This window comes from Pteropus medius, unplaced genomic scaffold (genome assembly GCF_902729225.1).
Source record: "Pteropus medius unplaced genomic scaffold, Ma_sr-lr_union100, whole genome shotgun sequence".
NCBI lineage: Eukaryota > Metazoa > Chordata > Mammalia > Chiroptera > Pteropodidae > Pteropus > Pteropus medius.
In genome coordinates, this window is record NW_024344240.1 from 7,987,061 (window position 1) to 8,011,943 (window position 24,883).

General features: G+C 37.6%; 1 protein-coding gene and 1 long non-coding RNA gene across 3 annotated transcripts in view; one reads left to right on the top strand and one right to left on the bottom strand.

Annotated features, from left to right (window-relative positions):
- Positions 1 to 24,883, bottom strand: part of RGS20 (regulator of G protein signaling 20) — a 55,657-nt gene that overhangs the window by 1,220 nt on the left and 29,554 nt on the right. Inside the window, exons 1-4 of one of the 2 annotated variants that reach the window (XM_039868936.1) lie at positions 17,597 to 17,831; positions 17,159 to 17,307; positions 8,923 to 9,006; positions 4,010 to 4,244 (exon numbers count right to left, since the gene is read on the bottom strand). In XM_039868936.1, the coding sequence (XP_039724870.1) occupies positions 4,010 to 4,244; positions 8,923 to 9,006; positions 17,159 to 17,307; positions 17,597 to 17,683 (555 nt within the window). In that variant the 5' untranslated portion in view covers positions 17,684 to 17,831. Of the gene's footprint in view, positions 1 to 4,009; positions 4,245 to 8,922; positions 9,007 to 17,158; positions 17,308 to 17,596; positions 17,832 to 24,883 lie in introns of those variants that run through there. The other variant, XM_039868937.1, reaches the window with a different exon arrangement.
- On the top strand, positions 1,853 to 4,429 carry LOC120607247 (uncharacterized). Its single transcript, XR_005654110.1, has 2 exons — positions 1,853 to 2,352; positions 4,097 to 4,429. It is a non-coding gene; the product is annotated as an uncharacterized LOC120607247 (long non-coding RNA).

Below are 24,883 nucleotides of genomic sequence, written 5' to 3' on the forward strand. Positions count from 1 at the left end.
CTACCCGCAGAGCTCTGACTCAGTTGGTCTGGGGAGGAGCCTGATAATGTGTATTTCTCACAAGTGCCAGGTCATTCTGGTAGGGATCACACTCCTTTAGAAAAACACAGCATTGTTTTTCCTCTCTAAAATGAGTGTACTATGTCCTTTGAAGAAACAAGGTAGCGTGCATAGACTGACCCCTTGCTAAAGCCTAATAACGTTAGGGCTACAACCTGGAGGTCCCAGGCTGTGGCTGCCAGAATAGTCGCGGATTCCTGGGGACAAGTGCCAGGCTGGCCGCCGAAGTGGGAGCCAACTCAGAAGCACTGTGGAAGGGTTAAAATCTTGGGGCCCGTGTTTAAATCCCAGCTCTGTCACTGCTTAATTGTGGGGCCTTGGCCAAAATAAATAGTATCCTAATGAACTGCTCCATAAAGTGGGGGTGATGGTGGTGAGAGCTGGTGAGGATTTATGGAGAATTTATTTAAACTACTTGGAATTCAGTCCTTAGGGGATGTTGGCTCATCCTAGACAAGGCTGGCTCCCAGAGCAGAGCAAGCTACTAGGCTCAGACTTTCCCACAGGGCAACAGACAAACAAGAGTAGAGGCCAAAGCAGCAAAGATGAATTCGCACTATTCCATTCCGTGTGAGGAACCTTAACTGGACCAGCTCTGCATCAGTAGGCCATGATGGTTCCAGTGCTGTGCAATGCACACTTGCTTAATATAAAACTCAAAATATGACTAGCTAAGACATTAGATATTGACTTCAATGATCTACCTTTCCAAATGAGTATATCTGCCCTCCTCCTGGAAAGGCTCTTTTGCCTACCCACAGGTAACTCAAACCTAATACATTGAAGACATTCCCAGCATCTCCAGATCTTTTTCTTGTATAGCTTATGAAAGAACGGAACTATTTATTCCCACCCAATTTGGAGTCCTGCTCATCCTTCATTTTCCCTCTGGCTCTATATTCAGTCACAAAGTCCTGGTGACCCTACCCCTTTAACAGCTCTTGAATCTGTCCACCTCTTCCTTCCTGTCTGCCGTGCCCCTTGTGGCGGCTCACTCACCGTGTCCTGCCGGACTTGTTCGCCAGCCTCCTAACTGGTCTCCTGCTGTCAATTTCGTACCTTTCCAAACCGCGCCATGGTTTGGCCAGAGGGATCTCTCTACAGCAAACCCCGTCCTGACACTCCAGCTTCAGCCCTTGCACTGGCTTGTTGTATTCTCAGGATCAAGTCCAAAGCTTACAAATTCCAAGTTGAAACTTATGAACCCCTTTATGATCTGTTTCCACTAATTCCCCAGCTCACTCTTTCACACAAGAACTTAAAGGACTTGGAATTCCCTTGGAATTTAAAGAAAGGAGGAGCTAGAAACTAGCCTGTCTTTCTTCCTTCTGTCTAGAATAAACCTTTCCTCCTCCTCCGCCTGGCTGACTGTACTTCTTCAGTCATCTTGGTTTAGATGTCGCTCCCTCATCCTGGGAAGGCTTCCCAACCCTCTGAGCTCATCTGTAAGGCAGCACTCGCCACTAGGCAATCCTCCCCTAGACGCTTCTTGAGTCTAAGGGCCCAGTTCTTGGGAGCACAGCTCCTGCCAAGGGGGACTCAGTACATACTGATGGCTGAAAGGAGGAACGCTCCTGTTCTCGTTAGACAATCAGACTGAGTTATTGTAGAAAACATCAAAAAATATTCTGGTTCACAAACACTTGAGGCACAGATGGAACTGTTTCATTCTCTACAGCCTCCACATGAAGAATATCGCTGTGAATGCAGGGTCAAGACAGCGCCTGGTCAGGACAGGTAAACGAACACAGGGTCACTGAGAGTGGCTCTCAGGTATGCCGGCTCTACCAGGGGCTGGGGCTGGGCTTTGCACTGTCCCCTTTCCCAAGCCTCCCACACGTATAGGTAAATGGCGATGTCCCCTTTGTACACATGAGGAAACAGGTGTCGAGGTTCAGAAATACACGCAAGGTTTATGTCTCTGTTAAATGAGAGAACTGGGATTCAAACCCAGGTGAATCTGAACCCAAAGCTACGCTCTTAAAAGTTTTAAGCTTTTACATTTCAAGTAATAAAGGCTTATCTTTGGGAGGAAAGCGTCATCTTTTTATGTCATTTTTGCTTCATAAATTTGCTAAGAAGTATTTTGTTTGTATAATGTTTTAAAGGATAGTGATGAAAAATCTTGCTTTAAAATAAAAAGGGAAATCATGACAAAATGAAAACATGTGGAAGCCATAAATTGAAGGATAAAAATTCTTTTGCTTTTTATTAATCCAAAATGGAAATAACTTTCTGAACTCTGTATTCATACAACTGACAACTGAACATCTCCAACTTCATGGTACGAAGGTAAGTAAGCAAAATTGAGCTCCAATCCTTCTACCAAGCATGCTCCCCGTCTTCTCTGCCCAGTTTCAGCTAACTGCACACCACCTGGTCTGCCCAAGCCATACATGTGGGGATCATCGCAGACACTGGGATTGCCCTCACATCAAATCCTTCCTCCCCAGTTTCCCTTCTGCGGGCTGAGTCAGGCGCTCATCACTTCCGGTTTGGACTACTCAGTTGATTCTCTATCTTCTGCCTCTAGTCATCTTCTCCAAATCCATTCTGTAGCCATACTGGTCTTTCAAAAATCCAAACTTGTTGATATTACCAGGCAAAAATCCAAGGGCTTCCCAGGATAGAAATCAGAAAACCTATCATGGCTCCCAAATCCCTCGATGCCCTGGGACCATCCACTGTCCTCACCCTCCTCCTACTGCTTGACATCAGCCTTCACAGTGTGGTAAACATGCAACACTTCGGTCATAACTAACTACTGACACTTTCACTGTGATATGACTGAACACTTTTATCCTAGGCCCATCTAGTCCTATCTTCTGGGATGTCTTCATCCTCTTGAGTTTCTTATCATTTCCTTTATATTATCTACAGCCTCTCCTAGTATGTCTCTCCCATTCCTGCCCAATCTACTGCTGATGGCTGACTGCACCAGCCCCTGTTAGGGCTCTGAGGTGTCTTGCCAGGGGCTCCGGGTCTTGTCGCCCCCTCATCTATGAGTTCTCTGACAGGAGAGGCCCTGTCAGAGAATAACTTTATATTCTTAGTGGCACATAGTATGAAATAACGAATGATTTTATAATTAGAGCTACAAGACACTTAGTTTTGAGACCAACCTAACCTCCTAGATTTTGGATTCAAAAGAACAAAATCTCTGAGAGAGGAAACCTTGCTTGATTTCACTCATAACTTCTGATATTAAAAAAGGACACCCTGGAGAAAGCTACTGAAGCATCAGTATCATATAAGTGATGCTATTACTATACAAAATAGAGATACCTATAAACAAGATTTTGCTCAGAATCGAAAGATAAATTTATAGGGTGTAATATTTTTAAACAGTATTAATAGTAAAATGTAGACTACCTCTTCTGGAGAATCTGATCAAAGTTATGGATACTTTTTCCAGAGAGAAATGCCTGAAATCTTTCACAGATTTCACAGTGTACTTGGAGCCCATTGGCGGGACCATGGTCAAAGAGATCTGAATATAGTTGGCCCTCGGGTTGAGGCGCCAAACCCCTGTGTAGTCAAATATCCACGTATAACTTTTGACTTGCCAAAACTTTACTACTAGCCTACTGTTGACTGGAATCCTTACCAATAGCATAAACAGTCAGTTAACACGTATTTTGTATTTGTATATGTATATATATACTATATTCTTACAATCAAATAAGCTAGAGAAAAGAAAACGTTACTAAGAAAATCATAAGAGAAAATACATTTACAGTAGTGTACTGCGTTTACTGAAAAAAATTTGCATGTAAGTGAACCTGCACAGTTCAAATCAGTGTTGTTCAAGGGTCACCTGCACTATGGATAGTGGGTGGAGTCATTTTCTATATTTTGGAGTAGCTGTATTTGTGCCAGGTGGCCAAACAAAAGGGGTTAATTTTAACCCTTTGGCCTCCTGGGAGAAAACCCTTCAGCAGGTACATACCTCTTTAGGAGAAAGAATAGAAATGTAGTCTTCATATATCATCCTTGCTTTCTCTTCAATAATGTTTTTATTAACTTCTTTTTTCAGTTCCTCACAGGCCATCCAGAAAAGCATATTTTCTTCACTGAATTCTGTTCGGAGGAATTCACGGAAAGCATTCCTTCCTGCTGGAGTGAGCATTAACTTGTCGAATGACTGTGCCCAGGCTCTGACTTCTTCCAGAGTAGGAGTCGGGCTTCGTGGAGACAGGAAGAAAGGGCCAAAGGGAGTTATGTTATTGGTTAATTTGAATTTCATCACTAGAAACCTATCTTTTTCCTCCCTGAGAGTGACAATGTGCACACAGGCCCTTTTAGGAAGGGAAAGAACTGTTCTCGTTTCTTTAAGCCTTTAATAAAAACATGAATTTGGTACTTTCAAGTTGTTCAGCTGGATTGCATGGCTACTTCCAAAATGCCTGTAAACCAAATTGCCAGAATAACTGCTGAGAATGTACTTGTTCGCATTTAGGCACATCCTGGCAGTTTTTAAATTATAAAAGAGAAATCCTATGACCATCTAAGCAAGAACTCCCCAATCACGTGACAGACCTGTCAGCCCTGACCACAGTGACTTCCAGAACAGCAATGGGGCAGTGTCCACTCAGTACTTTTTTAAATGCGAAAGAGAATTTTAACGAGAAAGAGAAAAGAACATAAATTATACAACTGCAAGTTATGAAGGGTGACAACAAAAATGAGCACTTATGAATTCGCCATTTTCCTTAAGAACCAGGCTGTCACCAACAGTTGTGTTTACGTCTGCACATGGCTCTCTTGACTCCCCCCCGTCACTGAGGGAACCACTATTCTTGACTTTGGACTTTCCGTTTTAGTTGATTTTTTAATTTACATTTATAATTATATCAAGGTCAGAAAACATGGTCTGTTTAATAATGATCCTTATTATTTCTTTTCCCTTACCCTTATTTTTCATCGTTTTTAGTATGTATGTATCCCTGAAGAACATATTCTTTAGTTGTTTTTTCTTAACTTTATAAAAATGGCTTATTATATGTTGTCTTTTGCAGCTTCCTTTTTTCACCCAACATTGTCTAAGATTCATTCACCCACATTGCTGTACATGGCCACAGTTCCTGAACAGGATTCATAACTAATTTTCCATTTTCGTACTGTCCTCACCTGGTTTTGGTATCGCTGTTATACTGGCCTCTTAGATATCTGGGTAGTTAGATAAGACTTGTATAACCTTGGAATGACCAATTCCTAAAATGTTTCATGGAACTAATCTGTAAAACCAGTTGGATCCACTGTTTCATAGGAAGGTGTTAAGAGTTGAACCGTGTCCCCTAACAAAGACATGTTGAAGTCCTCAGCACCTCAGGATATGAGCTTATTTGGAAAGAGGGTCTTTGCAGATGTAATCACATTGAGTTCATCAGGGTAAGCCCTAACCCAATGTGACTGGTGTTCTTACAAAAGGGGAATTTGGACACATAGAGACAGACACAGGGGGAAGACGTCATGAAGACACACGGAAAATACAGTCATGTGACTAGCATGAAATATCTACAGGCTGAGGAACACCAAGGATTGCTGGCAATTACCAGAGAAGCTAGAAGCAGTGAGGATAGATTGTCCCCTAGAACCATCAGAGAGCACAGCCCTGCTGACACCTTGAGTTTGGACTTCTGGTCTCAAGAAAATAATATTCAAAAAATTAAGAAAAAATAACAGAGAGATCTCATGTACCATGTGCCCAGTTTTCCCCACAGTAACATCCTGCAGAACTACAGGACAACTTGAAGTCCTGGATATATTTGAGAGTTGAATTCTGCTTACTCAGTTCTGTGATTCGATATTTAATTAGTTTAAACATTTTAGAAACCATTATTTTATATTTCATTACAGATACTTATAACATCTTTAGGCCTTTGGGCTCTAAATCTAAGTGTTGTTTCTACTGACTCTCATTTGGGGTGAGTGGTTTCCTTTTAGTTTTGTAACTTCTGGTTTTTCTCAATCTTTGGGAAACTGCAAGTCGAAATTGAGAATGTTTCTTTTCTTCCAAAGAAGATGTGTGTTTGCCCCTTATGAGATCTCAGAGGTGTTACTGACTCAGGACCACTTCAGCTCCCTTCACAGATCAGGGCTAATCTGAGAGACTGTTTTAACACCTTGCCCCCACCCCACTCTGCACTTGCCCTTGGAGAAAACTCTTCTTTCCTGTGCTTAGCAGTCCCTACTCAGTGTTTTGCTTACTTTTTTTTGGTTTGTTTTCCAGGTACTTTGTCATTTTTTTACTTTCAGTGAGCCCAGCACTGCAAAAACTTTGAGACTTATGCAAAATCAGTTATTCAGTGTTGGAAAGTCCCTCAGATTATCCACTATGACACAAGGCCCAAAGAGCTCTATTTAGTTTCGAGGGTAAAGCATGTATACCCAAAATATGCTGTGTAGGTAACTTGTCCTAATTACATGAAGATCATAGAAAAAAACACTCTCACCTATACAAAGATTCACAATGTAAATTCTATGTCCTTTTCTTGAAATCATATCTTGAAGATAGATTACAACGCACCCAGCAGTGCAACATAAATGAAAAGCTCAAGACCAGAGAAAGTGGCTTATAGAAAGAGAGCAGTTGGCAGAGAAAACAATCGAACCTAGACGTCTAAACAATAGTTTCAAGTTCAGTTTCAAAAAGAGATTCAGTGTGTAAGATGGATTCCATTTCGTTACAACTGAATCCACAGACAATCCCTTTGAGGATATAAAAAGAAACTATTGATGGCAGTTGTATACCTGGAGATTGGGATGAGGTGTAGAATAAGAGGAAGATTGAGTTTTATTGTAAAACTTTTCTATTACTTGATTTTTTTTTTATAGTGGGTATTTAAATTTTCCTCATGAAGAAAGTTTTCTATGTGAAAACATAAAATATAAAATTAATTTTCTAGTTAACTAGAAACTTAGTTTTGAAAGATGTTTAAAAGAGAATTTAAAAATAATAACAAGCGAAGTAAGCCAGACAGAAAAAAGTTGATAATCACATGATATCACTTATATGTGGAATATAAACCTAAAAGCAACAAACGAACAGGACAAACAGAGACTCATGGACATGGACAATGGACTAGTGGTTACCAGAGGGGAGAGGGGAGGTAGTTGGGGGAAAAATTTTTAAATCATTTCTTCAATTAAACAATTTTTAGTAAATTTAAAAAATAAAAAATAAAAATAATAACAAAGTAATCTATGTAAAAATCCTGGATTCTTTTTCGAAAGGTTAATTAAATTGGTGAGGCTTAGTAAAGTGTGCTAAATTCTGTTCCTTAAATATGAGGATTCAAAAGATATCTTTTCACTCCTGTCAGTTTAAGAAACATATATTAAAGAATGATTTTGAAAAACTTAAAGATAAAATCGTTAGTACATTTAAAAAAAAAAAAAGAGCATATACTTTTCATAGTACTGAAGAACCTCAGGGCAAAGAAATCACAGTTCATATAGCAGAAAGAAAAAAACAAAAGAAAAAAAATTGAGATAATTCGGCGGCATTACAAGCAGACTATCAAAGAATATGCTAGAAGATTAGACATATTAGTAATCATCAAAATAACGAGCCCAATGTAATTGGATTCTAATTATCTATTTAGACACAAAGGCTCAAATTGGGCCAAAATCCAACATTGGGAAACATACAAAGTATTACCAAAAGTTAAAGACAAAGACATGAAAAGATACATGACGCAAATGCAAATAAGAATAATATTAATATCTAAGTAGAATAGGAAGCAACAGGAATTAAATTGAATAAAGAGTCCTTTTATATCACTGGATATGACTGAGAACTAATAATGGCCAACATATATTGAATGCTTGCCTCTTTCCAGGCTCTATTCTCAGTGCTTTACTGGTATTATTTAATATTCACAACAACCTTTCTTTGGCTTAGCTACAATAAACTCTGATTATCCCCATTTTACACATAAGGAATGAGAGGCATAATGTGGCTACTAAGGAAAGTGCCCAAGGTCCCAAGGTCCTGCTGGCAAGATAAGTAGAGCCAGATATAGACGTTCTGGTTTCAGATAGAACAGCCTCAAAGCTTTGGTACAGAATACAATACACTGGAATATATAAGATAAAAGCTATTTTTAACAAACTCAAGTTGTGGAAGGTTTTAATGTGCTTCCTAGACTTGGAAAAATCTGGGTAAGAATAAATAAGATAAAGAATGGAGAAAAACATTTAATAATCTTTTAGACTACTTGTTTTTTTTCCATTAAAAATAAGCAATATAATACAAGACCTTATTTGATCAATGCTTTTAGGATATTTGTTTAGCATTTGCAATTATATAGGCATAATACCAAGGAAAGGTATAAGAATAGGCAAGTGAAAGTAAATCAATTGATACTAAAGGTGGGAAAAGAGACAATTTTGGAATTATGGGAAGTAATTTATGTGGGTTTCTCTCCCTCCAACTTTTTTGAAATACTTAAATTTAAAAAATAATACATTAATGGAAGTATAAGTTAACAGTTAAGGAAAAAATGAATTTTTAAAACTTTCCTGAAAACCAAACATGTTTGTTTCATTATGGTCTTTTATTTAAAAAATATACATATAAAAATAAAATAATGTCATATTTTATCAATTTATATTTGTGATTAGCAAGGATTAGATTAATAATAGAACTGATTTTTCTCTTTGTCACACAATGAATTAAAAGGAAATCTATAGAGTGAAAATGTGATGCCACATTATGATTGGCATTATTTAATTGCAGTTAGAGAAAATGTGTTCACTGAAACATAATCCCCCACCCCCACCCCACCTCCCCCAAAAAGGAAAAACACAAGGAAAGCATTTCTGTCAATTTAGTGAGCTAAACAAATGAGATTTTACCTTTCTTCACAGATTGGAAGGTCGTCTCTTCTGAGTTCACGAGAAGTCCTCCTGAGTCTCTGTTCTTGGTTTCTAACCGTGAGACTGCACAAAACAAGACATTTACAGATCAGTTGAGATCATTCTGTATCGAAAAAAGCTTTTTTACAAATATTCTAAAAAGAACTCCTGATTATCAAGTAGAACTTTTCCTGGAAAAAAAAAAAATGACCCTGATTGGTTTTCTTAAGAAAATCAGAAGTATGACAGCAAAGTATTAGCAAAATAAATTATATTTATAATATTGCGGTCTACACTAATTGAGAGAGAGTATACATTTAGAATAATTGTTTTTGTAAAATTGTGTTCATCAGAAAGTAGTAAAAAGGAAAGATTATCAGGATATTTTGGGTTTTCATTTCTTTATTTTTCATTCTTTAAATTTTTATTTCATTTCATTTCATTTCTAGCACCTTGAAAAGAAGTATATATTCTCCAGACCTTGCAGTCAAAATGGAAGTTTTATACATTTATAGGCACACATACAAAAGTATTAGAGAGAACCAAGAAAGTGTACAATAAAAATCTACAGTATCTTTTGAGAGGTTAAGTTTCATTATATATTTTGTACATTTCTTTCTAATTTTATTCTAAGTAGTTTTGTTGTTATTATAAATGGAATTTTCACTTCTATCTCATCTTCTAACTAGTTATACACAGCATAAAGTTACCTGTTTAAAGTGTACAATTAAGTGGTTTTTAGCATAATTACAAAGTTGTACAACTATCACTACTAATTTCATAACATTTTTATCACTCCAAAAAGAAGCCCATCCCTATTCGCAGTCACTCCTCATTACACCCTATATCTCGTCTCCACAGGGATACATGCATTTACTTTCTGTCTCTATAGATTTGCTTAGTCTGAATTATATACAATATGTGGTCTTTTGGGGCTAGCTTCATCCACTTGGTATGATGTTTTCAAGGTTCATATATGTTGTAGCATGTATCAGTACTTCATTCCTTTTTACAGCTTAATAATATTCCATTATATGGATAGACCAAAATTTGTTATCCATTTACCAGCTGATGAACATTTAGGTTGTTTGCAGTTTTTGGCTAATTAGAATAAAATAATTTGTCTATGAACAGTCATACACAAGTTTTTGTGTGGATGTCTGTTTTTATTTCTTTGAGTTAGACACCTAAGAGCGGAACTGCTTTCATATGGTAACTCAGTCCCAAATTGTTTTCCAAAGCAGCTGTCCCATTTTACACTCCCACGAGCAATTTTAGAGCGATCCAATTTCTCTACATCCTTGTAAACACTTGTTATTGTCTATATTTTTTATTCTAGCTATTTAAGCGGATATAAAGTAGTATCTCCCTGTGGTTTTGACTTGCATTTTGCTAATGACTAATGACATTGAGCATTTTTTCATGTATTTATTAGCTATTTGTACATCTTTAGAGACTCGTATAATCACATCCTTTGCCCATTTTTAAACTGGTTTGTCTTTTCAATTTTAAGAGATTTTTACCTTCTGAAGGCTTATTCTTATGCTAATTTTTTATCTTTCTTCTTATTGAATTCTTTTGTGTTTGTATCAGTTTAGCCATAATTCTCTTGGGATTTCCAGGTATATTCTCATATCATCTGCAAACAGGGACAGCTAATCCTTGTTCTCCAATTCTTAGACCTCAAGTTGTCTTCTCTTGCCTACTTGCGTTGATGGATACCTACAGTACAATGTTAAATAGTAGAAGAGATCACAGATATCCTTACTTTGTTCTTGTTTTAAAAAATTTTTAAATTTTTAAATTTTAATGTTTCAAGTATACGGTACATTAGTTAGACATCTATATAGTTAGTAAAATGATCCCCCCAGTTGCTCCCTTCCCGCCCTGACCCTCCGCCTAGCCAATGTATTAGTGCTAACTGCATTCCCTATGCCATGCTCCCCATCCCTGTGACCATCCATTAGCTACAAATTTGTACTTCTTTAACCCTTCACCTTATTCTCCCAGACCCTCAAACACCCTTCGCCTCTGTCCGTCACCAAATTGTCCACTATATTTCTGAGTCCATTTTTTATTAGTTTGTTCATTTTATTCCTTCAATTCCCCAAGTAAGTGAAATCATATAGTGCTTATCTCTCTCTGTTTGACTTAAATACCTTCTAGGTTCATCAAAGCAGTATCTTTTTCCATTCCCTTCCTTTTCATATATAGGGATCTTGTTTTCTCATCCTTTCAGTCACTCTAATTTTTGGTCGGAGCACTTAATTCTTTTCCATTTAAGGTACTTATTGATAGGAATGTAGTCGTTACCATTCTTTATTCCTGTTTTTGATACATGTTTTTTATTCTTAACGAAGTCCCTCCAACATTTCCTGGAATACTGGCTTGGTAGTGATAAATTCCTTTAGCTTATTTTTGTCTGGGAAGCTCTTTATCTGTCCTTCAACTCTAAATGATAGCTTTGCTAAATAAAGTATTTTTGGTTGTAGATCCTGGATCTTCATCATGTCGAATATTTTTTTTGCCAAGCCCTTCTGTCATGTATAGTTTCTTTTGAGAAATCAACTGCCAGTCTTATGGGTGTTCCCTTATAGGTAACTATCTGTTTTTCTCTTGCTGCTTTTAAGATTCTCTCTTTGTATTTAAGCTTTGGCATTTTAATTATGATGTGTCTTGGTGTGGGCCTCTTTCGGTTCCTCTTTCTGGGGATTCTCTGAGCTTTCTGGGGTTTTATGTCCATTTCCTTCACCGGGTTAGGGAAGTTTTCCATCATTATTTCTTCAAACAGCTGTTCAACCTCTTGATTTTCATCAGTTATGCTGATCAAACGAATATTTGGAGCCTTAATAGCGTCCCATATCCTCCTTAAATTATTTCTATAGTCTTGGCATCTTTTTTCTTGCTATTCTGATTGAGTGTCCTGATTTGCTTTCCCATTCTCTAGATAGGGCATGTGATCCTCTTCTTTATTCACTTTGTTTATTCCATTTAATATACTTCTCATCTCAGATACTGTGTTCTTCATATCAGACTGGTTTCCTTTTATAATTTACATTTCTATTTTTCTCTCTTTGTTGGAGTTCTCTAAGCTTCCAAAGTTCTTTGAGCATCTTTATAACCAGTGTTTTGAACTCTGCATCTGTTAGATTACTTGACTCTATTATATTTAGATTTCTGTTCTGTCATATGGTTTCTGCTTCTTTGTCTTCCCATTTTGGCTGCCTTTGTGTGTCTGTTTCTATGTAGTAAGCAAAGCTCCTAAGTCTCCTGGTCTTATTAGTGTGGATTTGTGAAGTAGGTGTCCTGTGGCACAGTTCTGAGAGGGGTTCAGCTGCAGGCCAAACTTAGCTCAAGCCTCTACCCCTCCGGGTCCACCTATTAAGTTCAGCAAGCAATCCACAGATGCTGTGCTTATAGTTGCCTCAAAAGGCCACACCAGAAACCGAGGCCAGCTGCCTCCACCAATGTGAGTCTCAGCAAGGAGCACCTGCCTCACTGAGGATATACCTGGATGTACTTGGGTGGGGCCTCAAGTTGGGAGAGGCAGGGTTTCAGGGAATCCTCTGGGCGGGGCAACCCTTGTTATCCAGTTTGATTAGATCAAAGCTATGGCAGAGCTGTGTCCGGTGCACTGGGAGAGGCAAGGCTCAATAGGGAACAATGGATACCACCAGCACTTCTGTATCAAGAGAGTCTCTCCACAGCCCTCACTCTGACAATGTCTTCCTGTAAGTCTCTGGTGCCTCCTGTGCGCAGCCAAATCGGCACTGGTGCTAGAGCGAGCAGATATGTCACCATGTAAATCTGCTCCTGGACGAAGTCCCTTTAAGATGTGTCTTCTGCTGCTGCAGCCTCCGTATCACTCAGCTGCTCAGGACCAGGCCGCCCCAGGTCCTCGCCCTGTCCTACCTTCTGCCGTTGCAGGGTGCTTTCTTGGATTTCTCTGTAGTCGTTTGGCTTGTTCATCTAGATCCTAGGTGATTTTTCTTTGCTGCTACTCCTTGTTTCTGTCATAACTTTGATTTGGTCTCCAGAGGGATGAACAGAGCCTCTATCATCTATGCCATTTTTTTCTCCCCCATCCTTGCTTTGTTCTTGATTTCAGCAAGAATGCTTTTAGTTTCCCTTTAATATCAAAATGGATTTTTGTCATTGATTATGAGTTTGCTTTTCTTACTATTGCTACTGTATCTTACTAGTTTGCTTTATCTTACTAGAGCTACTATGTAGCTCTATTTTTCCTTAAATGAAAAGTCTTTAGAAATGCAGCAATTCTTCTGTGTTGTTGCTTTCATGATGCCAGGTATAAGAAGTTTCAGTAAATAATGGTTTCTTAAAACAAAAACAAACTTGAGAGACACCTGGATGGTATTCTCTATGCAGGAGCGTTAACACTGGCTTCCTTGGCTTCTTTTGTTAAGCAAAACATTACTACATGGTGGGTATGAAAAAGCAAAGAAAGAAAGAAGGATGAGCTTGACACAAGATTCCTAGGAGAACTGGAAGTTATACTATGAACCAAATAATGCAATTATTTAAGCTTTGACATTTTTTCCATGTCTCATTTTTTAAAAAGTAGGAATGTTTAAGGAGACAATATGTTCTTGAAAAAATGAATAATATATTTTGTGTCAATATTTTAAATCCAAGTTAAATTATTATTGTTACAGTAGAACAAGAAAATGTTGATAGAAGCCCAAATCGTTTCTCACCATGTTTAAGAATTATTCAGTAAAAGAAGACCCAAGTTAGATATATTTTGGTAAATTTTTGAGTTTTAAAAAGGAAAAAAATTATTCAATCTTCTAGAAAGGAAAAAAAAGTTTGTCAAGAGATCAAGAACCTGCCTGACTTCTTTTATAAAATGAAATATGAGAAGGCTATGAAGCAGAATTCTGAGAAAGATAATACAAGGACTTAGAAAATGCGTGGCCATCTACCTTTCTTAAAAATTGACTCTACTATGTATTATCAACATAGATAAATCTCAGCATGGATAAATCTCTGGCTATATATTTTTTCCCATTCCATTTCCCCTCTAACTCAGAGATAACCATCATCTTTAATTTGTTGTTTATCATTATCATTTATAGTTAATTACTCTCTCTACATATGTATAAATATGTAAATATACAAAGAGATTTTCAAATTTCGTAAAAATGTTATTATACAATATGCATTGCTTTAGAATTTTTCTTCCCTCTAGCACATGAATTTAAATGCTGTGTGGTATTATCGCGTTGTATAATTATACCATGACTTATTTATCTATTCCTTTGTTCCTGAACTTTGGAGACATTTTCAATTTTTCCTGAATCAGATTAATGCTGCAGTGAATCCTCTCTCACTTGTCTCCTTTTGCATGTGTGCGAGAGGTTTTTCTAGGGCATGGCACAATATTTAGAAAGGTATGTATTAAACTTTCATATATCTGATCCTTGTTAGTAGAAGTGGATTATCTAACTTTTCTTTTGGTCATTATTTTCTTATTAATCTCCTGAAGTTCTTGATATATTCTAGATTTGAATTGTAAAATGCTTTGTATCTTCTCTCAGTATGTTTTATCTGTTCATTTTATTTCTTATATCTTTTGTTAAACACATTTTAAAAACAGCTTTATTAAGATACAATTCACACACCATACAACTCATAATTTAAATGGTACAAATCAAAGGTTTTTGGTATAGTTATATAGTTGTGCAAACATCACTATGATTTTAGAACATTTCATCACTCCAAAAAAAAAACTATGCATTCACACTCACTCCCATTTCCCTCATCCCCAGGCAACCACTAATCTACCTTCTATGAGTTTACCTATTCTGGACATTTCATAAAAATTGAAACATAAAATATGCAGTCTTTTTGTGTCTGGCTTCTTGCACTTACAATGTTTTCAAGGTTCATCCACGTTTCAGCAGTTTCAGTACTTCCTGTCTTTTATGGCTGATTACTGTTCCATAATTGGATGGTACCACATTTTGTTTCATTCATCAGTTGATGGACATTTAGGTTGTTTCCACTTTTTGGCTGATGTGAATCATGCGGCTATGAATATTCATGTACAGCCTTTGTGTGCAATATGTTTTATATCTCTTATTGAATACATTTTTACATTTTTACATTTTAATGTAGCTAGATTTATGATTCTTCTTCTTTTATAGATTTTGCTGTAATTCTTATGAACACTGGTGCTAAAGCCAAGATAGTCCTGGGCAACTGGGATGAGCTGGTCACCCTAATACCAAATACCTTGCTATTTATAGAATAGTTCATTCTCTCTTTTGCTAAAGCCACTTTTGTCATATGCTGACAAAATTTTCTATATTTCTTTTGTTGTCTTCCATTGATGTGGAAACTATATACTGTATTTCTGACTAATCATGAATAATACCATTAATTTTGAAAGAGAATGTTCTTGTAATTTTTTTTTCAACGAAAGTCTGAAGTTATTGCTTTATCTATCATTAACATGAGATTATATGTTTACAGCTTTGGCTTTATACTTTTTAACACAAAAATAATTACCAAGTTTTATAGCTATATTTTTTCCCTCTTATGTCCATCATCGTTATTTATTTCCCATAACTACCTTCTGGGTTCACTTATTTTTTCCTGAAGTACATTCTTTCTTAGTTCTTTTAGGGAGGGTCTAAAGGTAGGTAGTTAACTTTCTTGGCCCTTGTATGTCCGAAAATGTCAAATTTTATCCATACTCTTGAATTATAGTTTGACTAAATTTACAGTTACTTTTCTCTAGGACTTCGAAGATATTGCTATTGTCTCTCATATACACGTGACATGTGCTGTTCTAAGACCTACCACCACCTTATGCCATACATTGTTCAGGCCACCATCTCAGACTCTTCTGCCTTTCTAAGACAGTAGAGAAGGAAGAGGGGACAGAGTAAATGCCAGCTGGCAGTCTCACCTGCACCAGGATATCTTTGCACAGCTCTCAGACAATCATCTCTAATCATATCACTGAGACTGATTAGCAGGGTGAAATAGTAGAGAGGGGCCTAGTCTCTTCATAACTGGTGTATAGGCTCCTGGCCTAGGGTGGGTCCTGGACACCCATGTGTGTAGGGTGTGTCAACATGTGCCTCTGCTCCAGTTTCTAACCTAGTCTTCTAAATTCCTACTTGGAGCTGAAGTCTCACCTTGAATGCCAGACCGCTTACCTCTTGTCAGCCCTGACTCTCCCACATTCCCACTTACTGTGTGGGTTCTGTCCCAAGTGGACACATCACCCAGCATCATGATTCTTTTAGTCCTTGGAGTATTGTATTGCTGGATCCCATTCCCCAGACTGGGACTTCTTGGAAATTAACACGAGCCCAAGTCAAGTGGGAGCAGACCAAACTTTCCCGGACATTTCATTTTCAACCTCCGCTCCCACAGCCCAATTGTGTCTCTGTTCTGGATCAGTTACAAAATCCTTCTTCACTGGATAGTGAGGTCTTGGTCTAACTTGTAGTCAAGCCTACATAAATTTTCAAGAATTTAATAGCCTAAAGTTATGCACACATTTGGCTGGCACTAAGCACTTTTCAGAGCACAATTTCAGAAACACAACTTAATGTTCCCATGATTTCTAGGTGTGAATTACATACATTTCTCCAGACTTTTAACTGTGACTCAAATGGTCAATGATGCTTTATGTTCAAGCTGCATACCTCTTTTTTAAAGCAGTGATTATGTATTTCCTCTACCAGTAAGTTAGCCTAAATTTAAAATTTTTTTCTCCCCGTTAAGCATATATTTTGACATTTCCCTTTCTTAAAAAACAAAAAACAAATTAATAAAGCAAAGCAGCAGAGGATAAAATCCAGGCTCTTTCTACTTCACAATGCTAACTTTTAAAAGCCATCTTAAATTCTAACTCCCCGACAAAGCCTTTATGCCCAACTAGAGTGCTTTGAGTTCACTCCTTTCTAAACATCTAGACAACCGTTTCTGCCCAAGTAGTAATATTCAGTCATCAACTGCCTTCTATTGTTTTTTTAGTTGTTTGACATATGTCAGCCTGATTTCAGGGATTTGAATATAGGTCCCTCAAGGGCTCGGATGTAGCCTTTTGTTTTTTTGTTGTTGTTGTCGTTGTCCCTCACAAAACCTACAGGTATATGGGAGTTGTTTAAAAAACACTTGAGTCAATCATAAATTGGCACAATTCAGGGGCACCATTTACCAATCAGGAGCACATTAATAAGAAAGCCTCAAACCTCACCAAGAACAGCTACAACAGCAGCACCAGCAGAAGCAACATGCATTGGATCCTCGGTTGCCCACCCCTTGCTGGCCTGGAAGGGGGTCTGCTGGCTCCTGAGCTGCCGACATCTGCCGCTTCCGCATCTCCATCCGTTCTGATCCCATCAGCTGCAACAACAAAAGTAAAAGGGGTTGGGGTAGGGGCAGACTTAGCACCACATAAGCCCAGAGAGTTAGCTGTCTGAATCACTGAGGAGATGTCATGTGACTATACCCAGGTCATTTCTGCTAATTCTGGTAAAATTTGGTGCTTAGAATCCATTAATTTGTCAAACATATATTCAATGTCTAGCGTCTGCCAAACACTGTGATAAATTGTAATAAAATGTCAATTGAAAGGCCCCTGCCCTAAGGCGCTCACAGTCAAGTAAAGAAAACAAACACCGACAACACTTACACTGGAGACTTGCAGTAGGGGCATTTCCCAGCTCCAGGGTTCCCTTTGGGCTGAACCAACAGGGAACAGATGAATTAGGCTGCCCATGGGGCCGGAGCACGGATACGGGAGGAGGCCACACCAAAAATGTCAGGCACACTAACAAAGCAGTACAAGGAAACGTCAGAAGAGCAAAGACAGCAGGGACGGCTCCACTTACAGTTATAAAATAGTCACAGGGGTGTGACTGTACAGCATAGGGAATATAGTTGACAATATTGTAATAACTGCATGGTGACAGATGGGTACTAGACTTATGGTGATCACTTCATAAGTTATATAAATGTCAAGTCACTATGTTGTATACCTGAAACGAATATAATACGGTATTGCAACTATATTTTAATTTTTTTTAAAGAAGAGGGAGGATGGAGGTACTGGGAGGCCGCCTGGTTCTGAAGCCTCACTGACAGATTCAGATCTTTACTACCGCGAAACCTTGAAGAAGGTGCCCTACTTGGGTATGTGCAGAGCACTTAGAGCCTGCCTGATACATACGACTGCTCAGTTATTCTCAAGGAGAGAGGCAGAACTGTGGCCTGTGGCCTGCTCAGGCCTGTCCTGCCATCCGTAGGGATAGTCACCCTGGCCTACCTCAGTAGAGATCGAGCCACTGGAAATAAGGTCTATGCCTTTCAACCTCTCTCCTTCTTTTGAAGACTACAAAACTGATTGAAATAGAGAAACATAAAAGTAATATAAGAAACAAGAAATTGCTGAGTCCATTTTTACTTTTGATATTATCATTGAATTGTCAGTGGAGTAAAAGCAAAAAATAAATAAAAGCTACATTAAAGAACCTCAAATAGAACTGTGGAATTAAATTCTATATTTGTTATTCTATCCAATATTAGGTTTATCTCTTCCTACTATCACCAATTTTTATATGCTATTGTATTTTGCTTTAGTTATTATAGTTTTATTAGATATTTTTATATTAAGTAGGTAGTGTTCTCTTCATGAATTAAAAAAAAAAAAATTGGTTTTGGCTGTTCTTATCTGTTTTGTCTTCCAGTTGAATTTTGGAATCAGCTTGCCGGGGTCCAAAGATATCATATTGGGATTTTTTATTAGGACACACTAAACTTATAGATTTATTTATGAGAAATGTCATCTGTTTTAGTACCTGCCAAATAAGGGGTGACTCCTCTAAATTTGCCCTTTTAAAAATTTTATTGAGATGTAAGTTTCAGGACAGCAAGAGAGACCTGTCAAAGTGTTTTCCTGTCCTGGAACTGGTGTGGCTCACTTCGCCAAAAATGGTGGCAGAGACATTGGCCCAACTCAGCCACGTTTTATGGGTACCACTGCAAGACAGACCTCCTTTAGTGTCCCTGGGAGAGAAGCACTGGGCTCTTCTGGGCATCACCTTTTCACCATATCTGTAGCATTTCAGTGGAGACATAGACTGACATGGTTTCACTTTATTCAGAACGCTGAGGGGCAAGGACAAGCCACACAATCTCCAAAGATGCTTTGAGCAAAAGATACTACAGGTAATTGTTGTTTTCTAGGAGATACTGATGCAACTTGCCTTAGTTAAAAAAAAAAAAAAATCCCAATTGCTTCTCAAAAGAAGGATTGTGACATTATAATGTCAATGGATTTCAAGGGACTGCAATTTTAATATCTTTGCAAAATTGGGTCTTCCCAATTAGTACATGGAATATCTTTTCATTTAAATCTTCTCTTACGTATAGATAGTTTAAGAGTTTTTCTCAAACAGATTTTACATATTTATGATAGACTTATTTCTGGATATTTTACAGATCAATTTTCTGTTGCTGTTGTAAATATTTTCCCCCAACCCTCAGCCATGTTTCTAGTTATTTTGGAGTATAGGGAAGCTAAGGACAGTATATCTGTCCTCTCTATTGAATTCTTTTTCTAGTTCTAAGTCTTTCTGTTCACTCTCTTGTATCTTTCCAAGGTGTAAACACTTTTACTCTATATTGGACATATATACATACAGTAGCAATACTATTAGGCACCTTTGTGTTCTTCATGACTTTAAGGCTAAAATTGACAACCTTTACCTGCAAGTGTGATGTGTGTTGGAGGCATCTGGAAAGACGGTAACTTTACCAAGTTAAGCAAGCTCTCTTCTTTTACTTACAGAGTATAAAATAAGTTGTGCCAGCCTATCTTATTAGTTAACATCTTTTATTTGTTTGTACACACATATTTCTTCGTAAATAACTGGAAGAATCCTAATGATTTCGTGAGCAAACTTTTAGTGAACACCATAAGGTTACTCATGACAATTATGCCCTCAGAAATCAAAGGCAAATTCCATCAGAGTTTGCTCTTATATATTTTCGAAAACAGCTTTATTGAAGTCTAACAGACATACAATAAACCTCACGTTTAAAGGGCACAATTTGATAAATTCCGACATGTATGTACCTGTGAAATCACCACCAAAATCAAGACCACATCATCACCCTCAAAAGGTTCTTCAAACCCCGAGAATCCCTCCTCTTGCCCTTCCCTCCTGCTCCTGCCTGCCCTAGACAATCACTGATCTGCTTTCTCCCGCTATATATTAATTTGCATTTTTAAGAATTTTGTACAACATGGAATCAAACAACATATACTCTTTTTTGTCTGGATTCCTTCACTGAGCATGATTATTCTGAGACTGATGAGTATATCAATCATACATTCCTTTTTATTTCTGAGCAGTACTCCACTGCATAGATGTACCATAATTTGCTTATTCCCGCACTTATTGTTGGACTTACACCTTTTTGATGGTTGCTGAAAAGACCGTATATATATAAGACACTGTCTTTTTTTGAACATGAAAGTCTTTTATCAGATAAAATGAGATGCATGTTTCTGAGACTATATTAAAATTCACTGCACTATACAATTGTAACATGTTTCTAGTTTCCAGTTTCTTCTTGGACTTCTGCTCTTTTCATAGTTTCTTCTTTTCTTTGAGTCACTATGGTATTTTGCATTTCCTGGAAAAAAGCCCCATCCATTTCATCTAATTTTCAAATTTACTGGAACTTATTATTAGTCATCTTACAACTGTCAGAATGAGATGCTTTAAATTAAATGCTCGCTTAAAAGACAAACAAGTAGCTGCTTATGGGAAAGTTGCATATTTAGTCATTAAATAATGTAGAGAATTAATTTTTAATGTAATAGCTAATTAATATGAATCCTAACAACTTTTATTAAATGAATGCTACCGATTTATAAGATTTTAAAAATATGCCTGTGGAATATATGTTAATTCAGTTAGTCCTTTCAGACTGATATATAATCTGATTAGCTAAACTAGCTTCATGTATCTCTTCCTGTCTTCATCATGTCTGTGGGAGAACTCTGTACACATTTTCATTTCCATTTGTTCTTTCTAAATAGCATGGAATCAGCACTTCTTTGATACTGCTATTCTATTTCTCTTTTGGTGCATGTCTGGCATAGACTGTTGGACATAATTTCAGTGTATATCGGGATGACTCAAGCATGTCACATGCATGATCTCCCAATAACTGGCTGCCTTTGCTTGAGGATCCTGAGGCTCAGAAGTGAGACAAATATAAAACCAATGTCAGCAATCTCAGATGACTTATTCTATAATTTATGGCATTTTAAAAGCAGCCTGAGGAAATGGCAAGAATACAAATTGGCAGTTTATTAAATATTCAGATCTTAACCAAGAGATAATCTTACTCAAACATGGCTTTTCCAAATTCTCAGGAACCCAGTATTTAAGAAAATTCTTTCAAAGTTCAGGTAAAAAGAAGGCAAACTCTTAATCCTGATTACAATTTTTTAGTAATTTGAAATCAAAAGCAGTAACTGGTTAGAAAAAATTTAACCCAACCATAATTAGCTCAAAAAAGTTATTTATTATTTTCTGGTAAACTTAAACTTGGTGATTGGATTTCATTAATAGCTGTTTATTTTTATTATAGTTTCCAAATTCTGAAAATAGCCATTACTAAATTACACACTGGGAATATGATGAAACATCAAGTATTACATTAAAAAAATCTTATGTCTTAAGGCCTAAGACCTGAGTTCCTGTTCCATAAGGATACAGAATCATAGACAAGATCCCAATGAAGGAGAACTGAGAACATTAAAGGACATATATTTAAAACCAATTTAGCAACTCTTAGAAACATGATCGTACCATCGGGGCACAGTTTAAGGCCCTGAAAATGTTAACTCTAAATGCAAGGAAATCTGAGAGAACAAATTTCTCCAGAGGTGGCCAAAATCCCGATCTATTTATATATATCCTCTGAGTTACTTTTTCTTTAACAAACTTTGGCTCTTGAAATATTTCCCTTCTGGGCAGTACTGCTAGGTAGATCATGAGTGCTTCTGGACAACAAGATGTCTATCAAGGCAAAGTGCTACTCAAAGTATTCCTTAGTATTACCACCATTACCTGCTGTAGACACAGACCTTAAACATCTTGTTTAGTCTTAACTTCCTTATTTTGTTATCCTATATCGAATCTAGCTTATGATTCATTTTCTTGCCCCATTATGAACCTGGCAACGGCCTTTACCATTACCCTCTCCAAACTCTTGTTCATATATTTTTATTCCTGGCTCCGGTGTCTTGTTGATCCATTCTACCCATCACTCTCTAGAGGGAGACATCCAGAAAGCTATCATGATGAATGGTACAGAGAAACTAAAGGCTGAAGCGTGTGAATTCAAATTCCAGAAGTCTTGGTCAAGCTGAAGCAATGAGTTCCTACTTTGATTTCTTCCTCTGTTTCAAGCAAAAGAAATGACACACAAGAAAAATCTAAAAAGATATGGGGATGCCAGAAAACAAGATAAGTATATCCTTAAACCAGAAAGGAAATAGAAATGTCAACAAATGGCTCCAGGTCCAAGAAACAGACAAAGGCAACATTAGTCTGGAAGGAAAAGGAAACTAAAATCGCTCCAGGTGAAATGGGGGCGGGGATGCATTCACTCCTTTAAAAGCTGAGAGGAATCTTCTCTTCCTTACGAAAGAAGTTATAAAAGAAATAACAACTATTGTGACCTCTTCTGGGGCTTAAGGACACTGAGGCCTTGGCACAGGACCCAGGAGGGTACAGACATCATCATGGTCATGAGAGAGCCAGAACTGCTGGCTCCGATATCAAATATGGCATAATCCCAGTACCATATGGGGCAGAAATGCTGAATTATCATTATAATATGTGATTTTTGGTAGGATGCTCAGATGTCTAGTGGAGGAAATCTCAGTGTTTCATGACAGAGATAGTTGAAAACTAAGGAAGACAGAAAAATAACCAAAAAGATAAAGAAACAATTCCTTAAAAAATGAATGTGCAAACCAAAGTTCCAAAACACACAAAGAAATAAAAGGCTAAGAAAAGATAGCCATTAAAATTGTCCATTGGAATGTGAATTTAATTTTATGGAAGAAGATGAAAAATAAATGTCAAAATGCTCAAAGAAATGGGAAAAACAGAAATGAAATAAGAACAGGTGCATAGGAGAAATAACAAGGTAGAAGTTTCAAGGAAATCATAAAATAGTACTGAAGGATTAATTTAGAATTTCATGTAGAGATACTAGAGATAATGAGACAAAAAGGGGTACAACCTCCGGAATGGCTGTGTGAGGGATGCAGACCCTCTCTCCAGCAAAACAGTCATTTAACTGGCATGTGCGTGTATATATTATGTATATTACATATATATAATATATATACTAAAAAAACTCTGGATTTTAAAATAAAAAGTTATAAGAATTTCTGGAGTTTTTAGTAAAAAGTTATAAAAAGTCTCAGGAAATTGACCTACATATAATCTAATTAACTTAAATGTAGCAAATGGAGAAACATTTATTCAAGAAAATTTGAGCCATGATCATGACCTGGCCCCCATCTTTCCCATTCCCAGTTTTGTGTGCTAGAAAATGTACCCTGGGCTGGTCTAGCCAAGAAGACATGGGTGTCCTCTCCCCTCGTTTTCATTGTAGGGCTCTGGCTTTACCTCAAGAGGGTCAGGCCACCAGCATCTCTCATCCTTCTCTAGCTCTGAGTTGCAGAACCACTATTCCAGTTGAGCATGGCCAAGATGGTTCTCCCTCCTCCACCCTGTCCTCATTTGTAGGATGTAAACTCTAGCTTGCTGGTAAAGCAAAGATTCTAACTGGGAGGTGCAAGCTGAGACCTGGGCTGCCACTCCCATGCTTGCTTATGGAGCCTAAGTGGAACTTTGAGAGAAGCAGGCTGCTATCACCACTCCCAGCTCGGGTGTAGTGGTGCCAGTGTTCTTTCTAGAGGGAGAGGCAGGCCTTAGGACTATGAGCTCCACAGGGGACTAACTTTATTTGTATTGGATCATGGAAGAGTTGATCCCTAAGGGCATTGTCAAAAACATTAGAGATTATAGTGAGCAAGCATTTACAGGTGTTGTTAGTTCCATGATGTTGGTACCAACAGGCACAAAAACAGCCAGCCTACATTCAACAGGATCAGCAAGGGAAAAGGACACAAGTGGAGACTGGAGAAATCCGTGTGAAGGCTTCTCTCCGCTTGTTCCCTCTCGTGAGTAATCACACAGAGCACACTCCTCTCCAGCAACAAAAACAAAAACACATGAACATGTAGTGATGTTTCTGTCCAGGAAGCTCTTAGAGACACAACACCCAAGACTTTTGTTGGGGGTGGGGCTGTTCCTGTAGGCACCTTCTGGCTAGCACATACCAAAACTCCAGATGCCCAGAAAGAAAGCAGGTATTCAGCACAAAGCAGATTGTTTATGCAAACACTCTAGGCACTGTGAACTACTGCTATCAATTAACTGTTAACTGAAAATACTCTGACAATCAATTTTCCAGTCACCAGCCAAGGGCCAATACTATCAACAGGACTGAAAAGATTCTATGAATAGCAGTGTCAGGCCTATTACGTTAATACTGTGCTGCATAGGGACAGAAAAAAATATCTAAAGACATAATGAACTCCCCAAATTTGATGAAAAACACATAATGTTCAACTTCAAGTAAGATAAACTCAGAGATTCACACTCAGACACATTATATAGTCAGATGTTGAAAGCCAAAGATAAAAAGAAAATCTTAAAGTAGCAAGAGAAAAATGACTCATAGTGAACAAATAAATCATAAAAAGATTACTACCTGACTTCTCGTCATAAACAACAGACACCAGGATGCAGTGGGATAACATATTCAAAGTACTAAAAGATAAAAAATGTCAACAAAGAATCATACCTAGCAAAGCTAG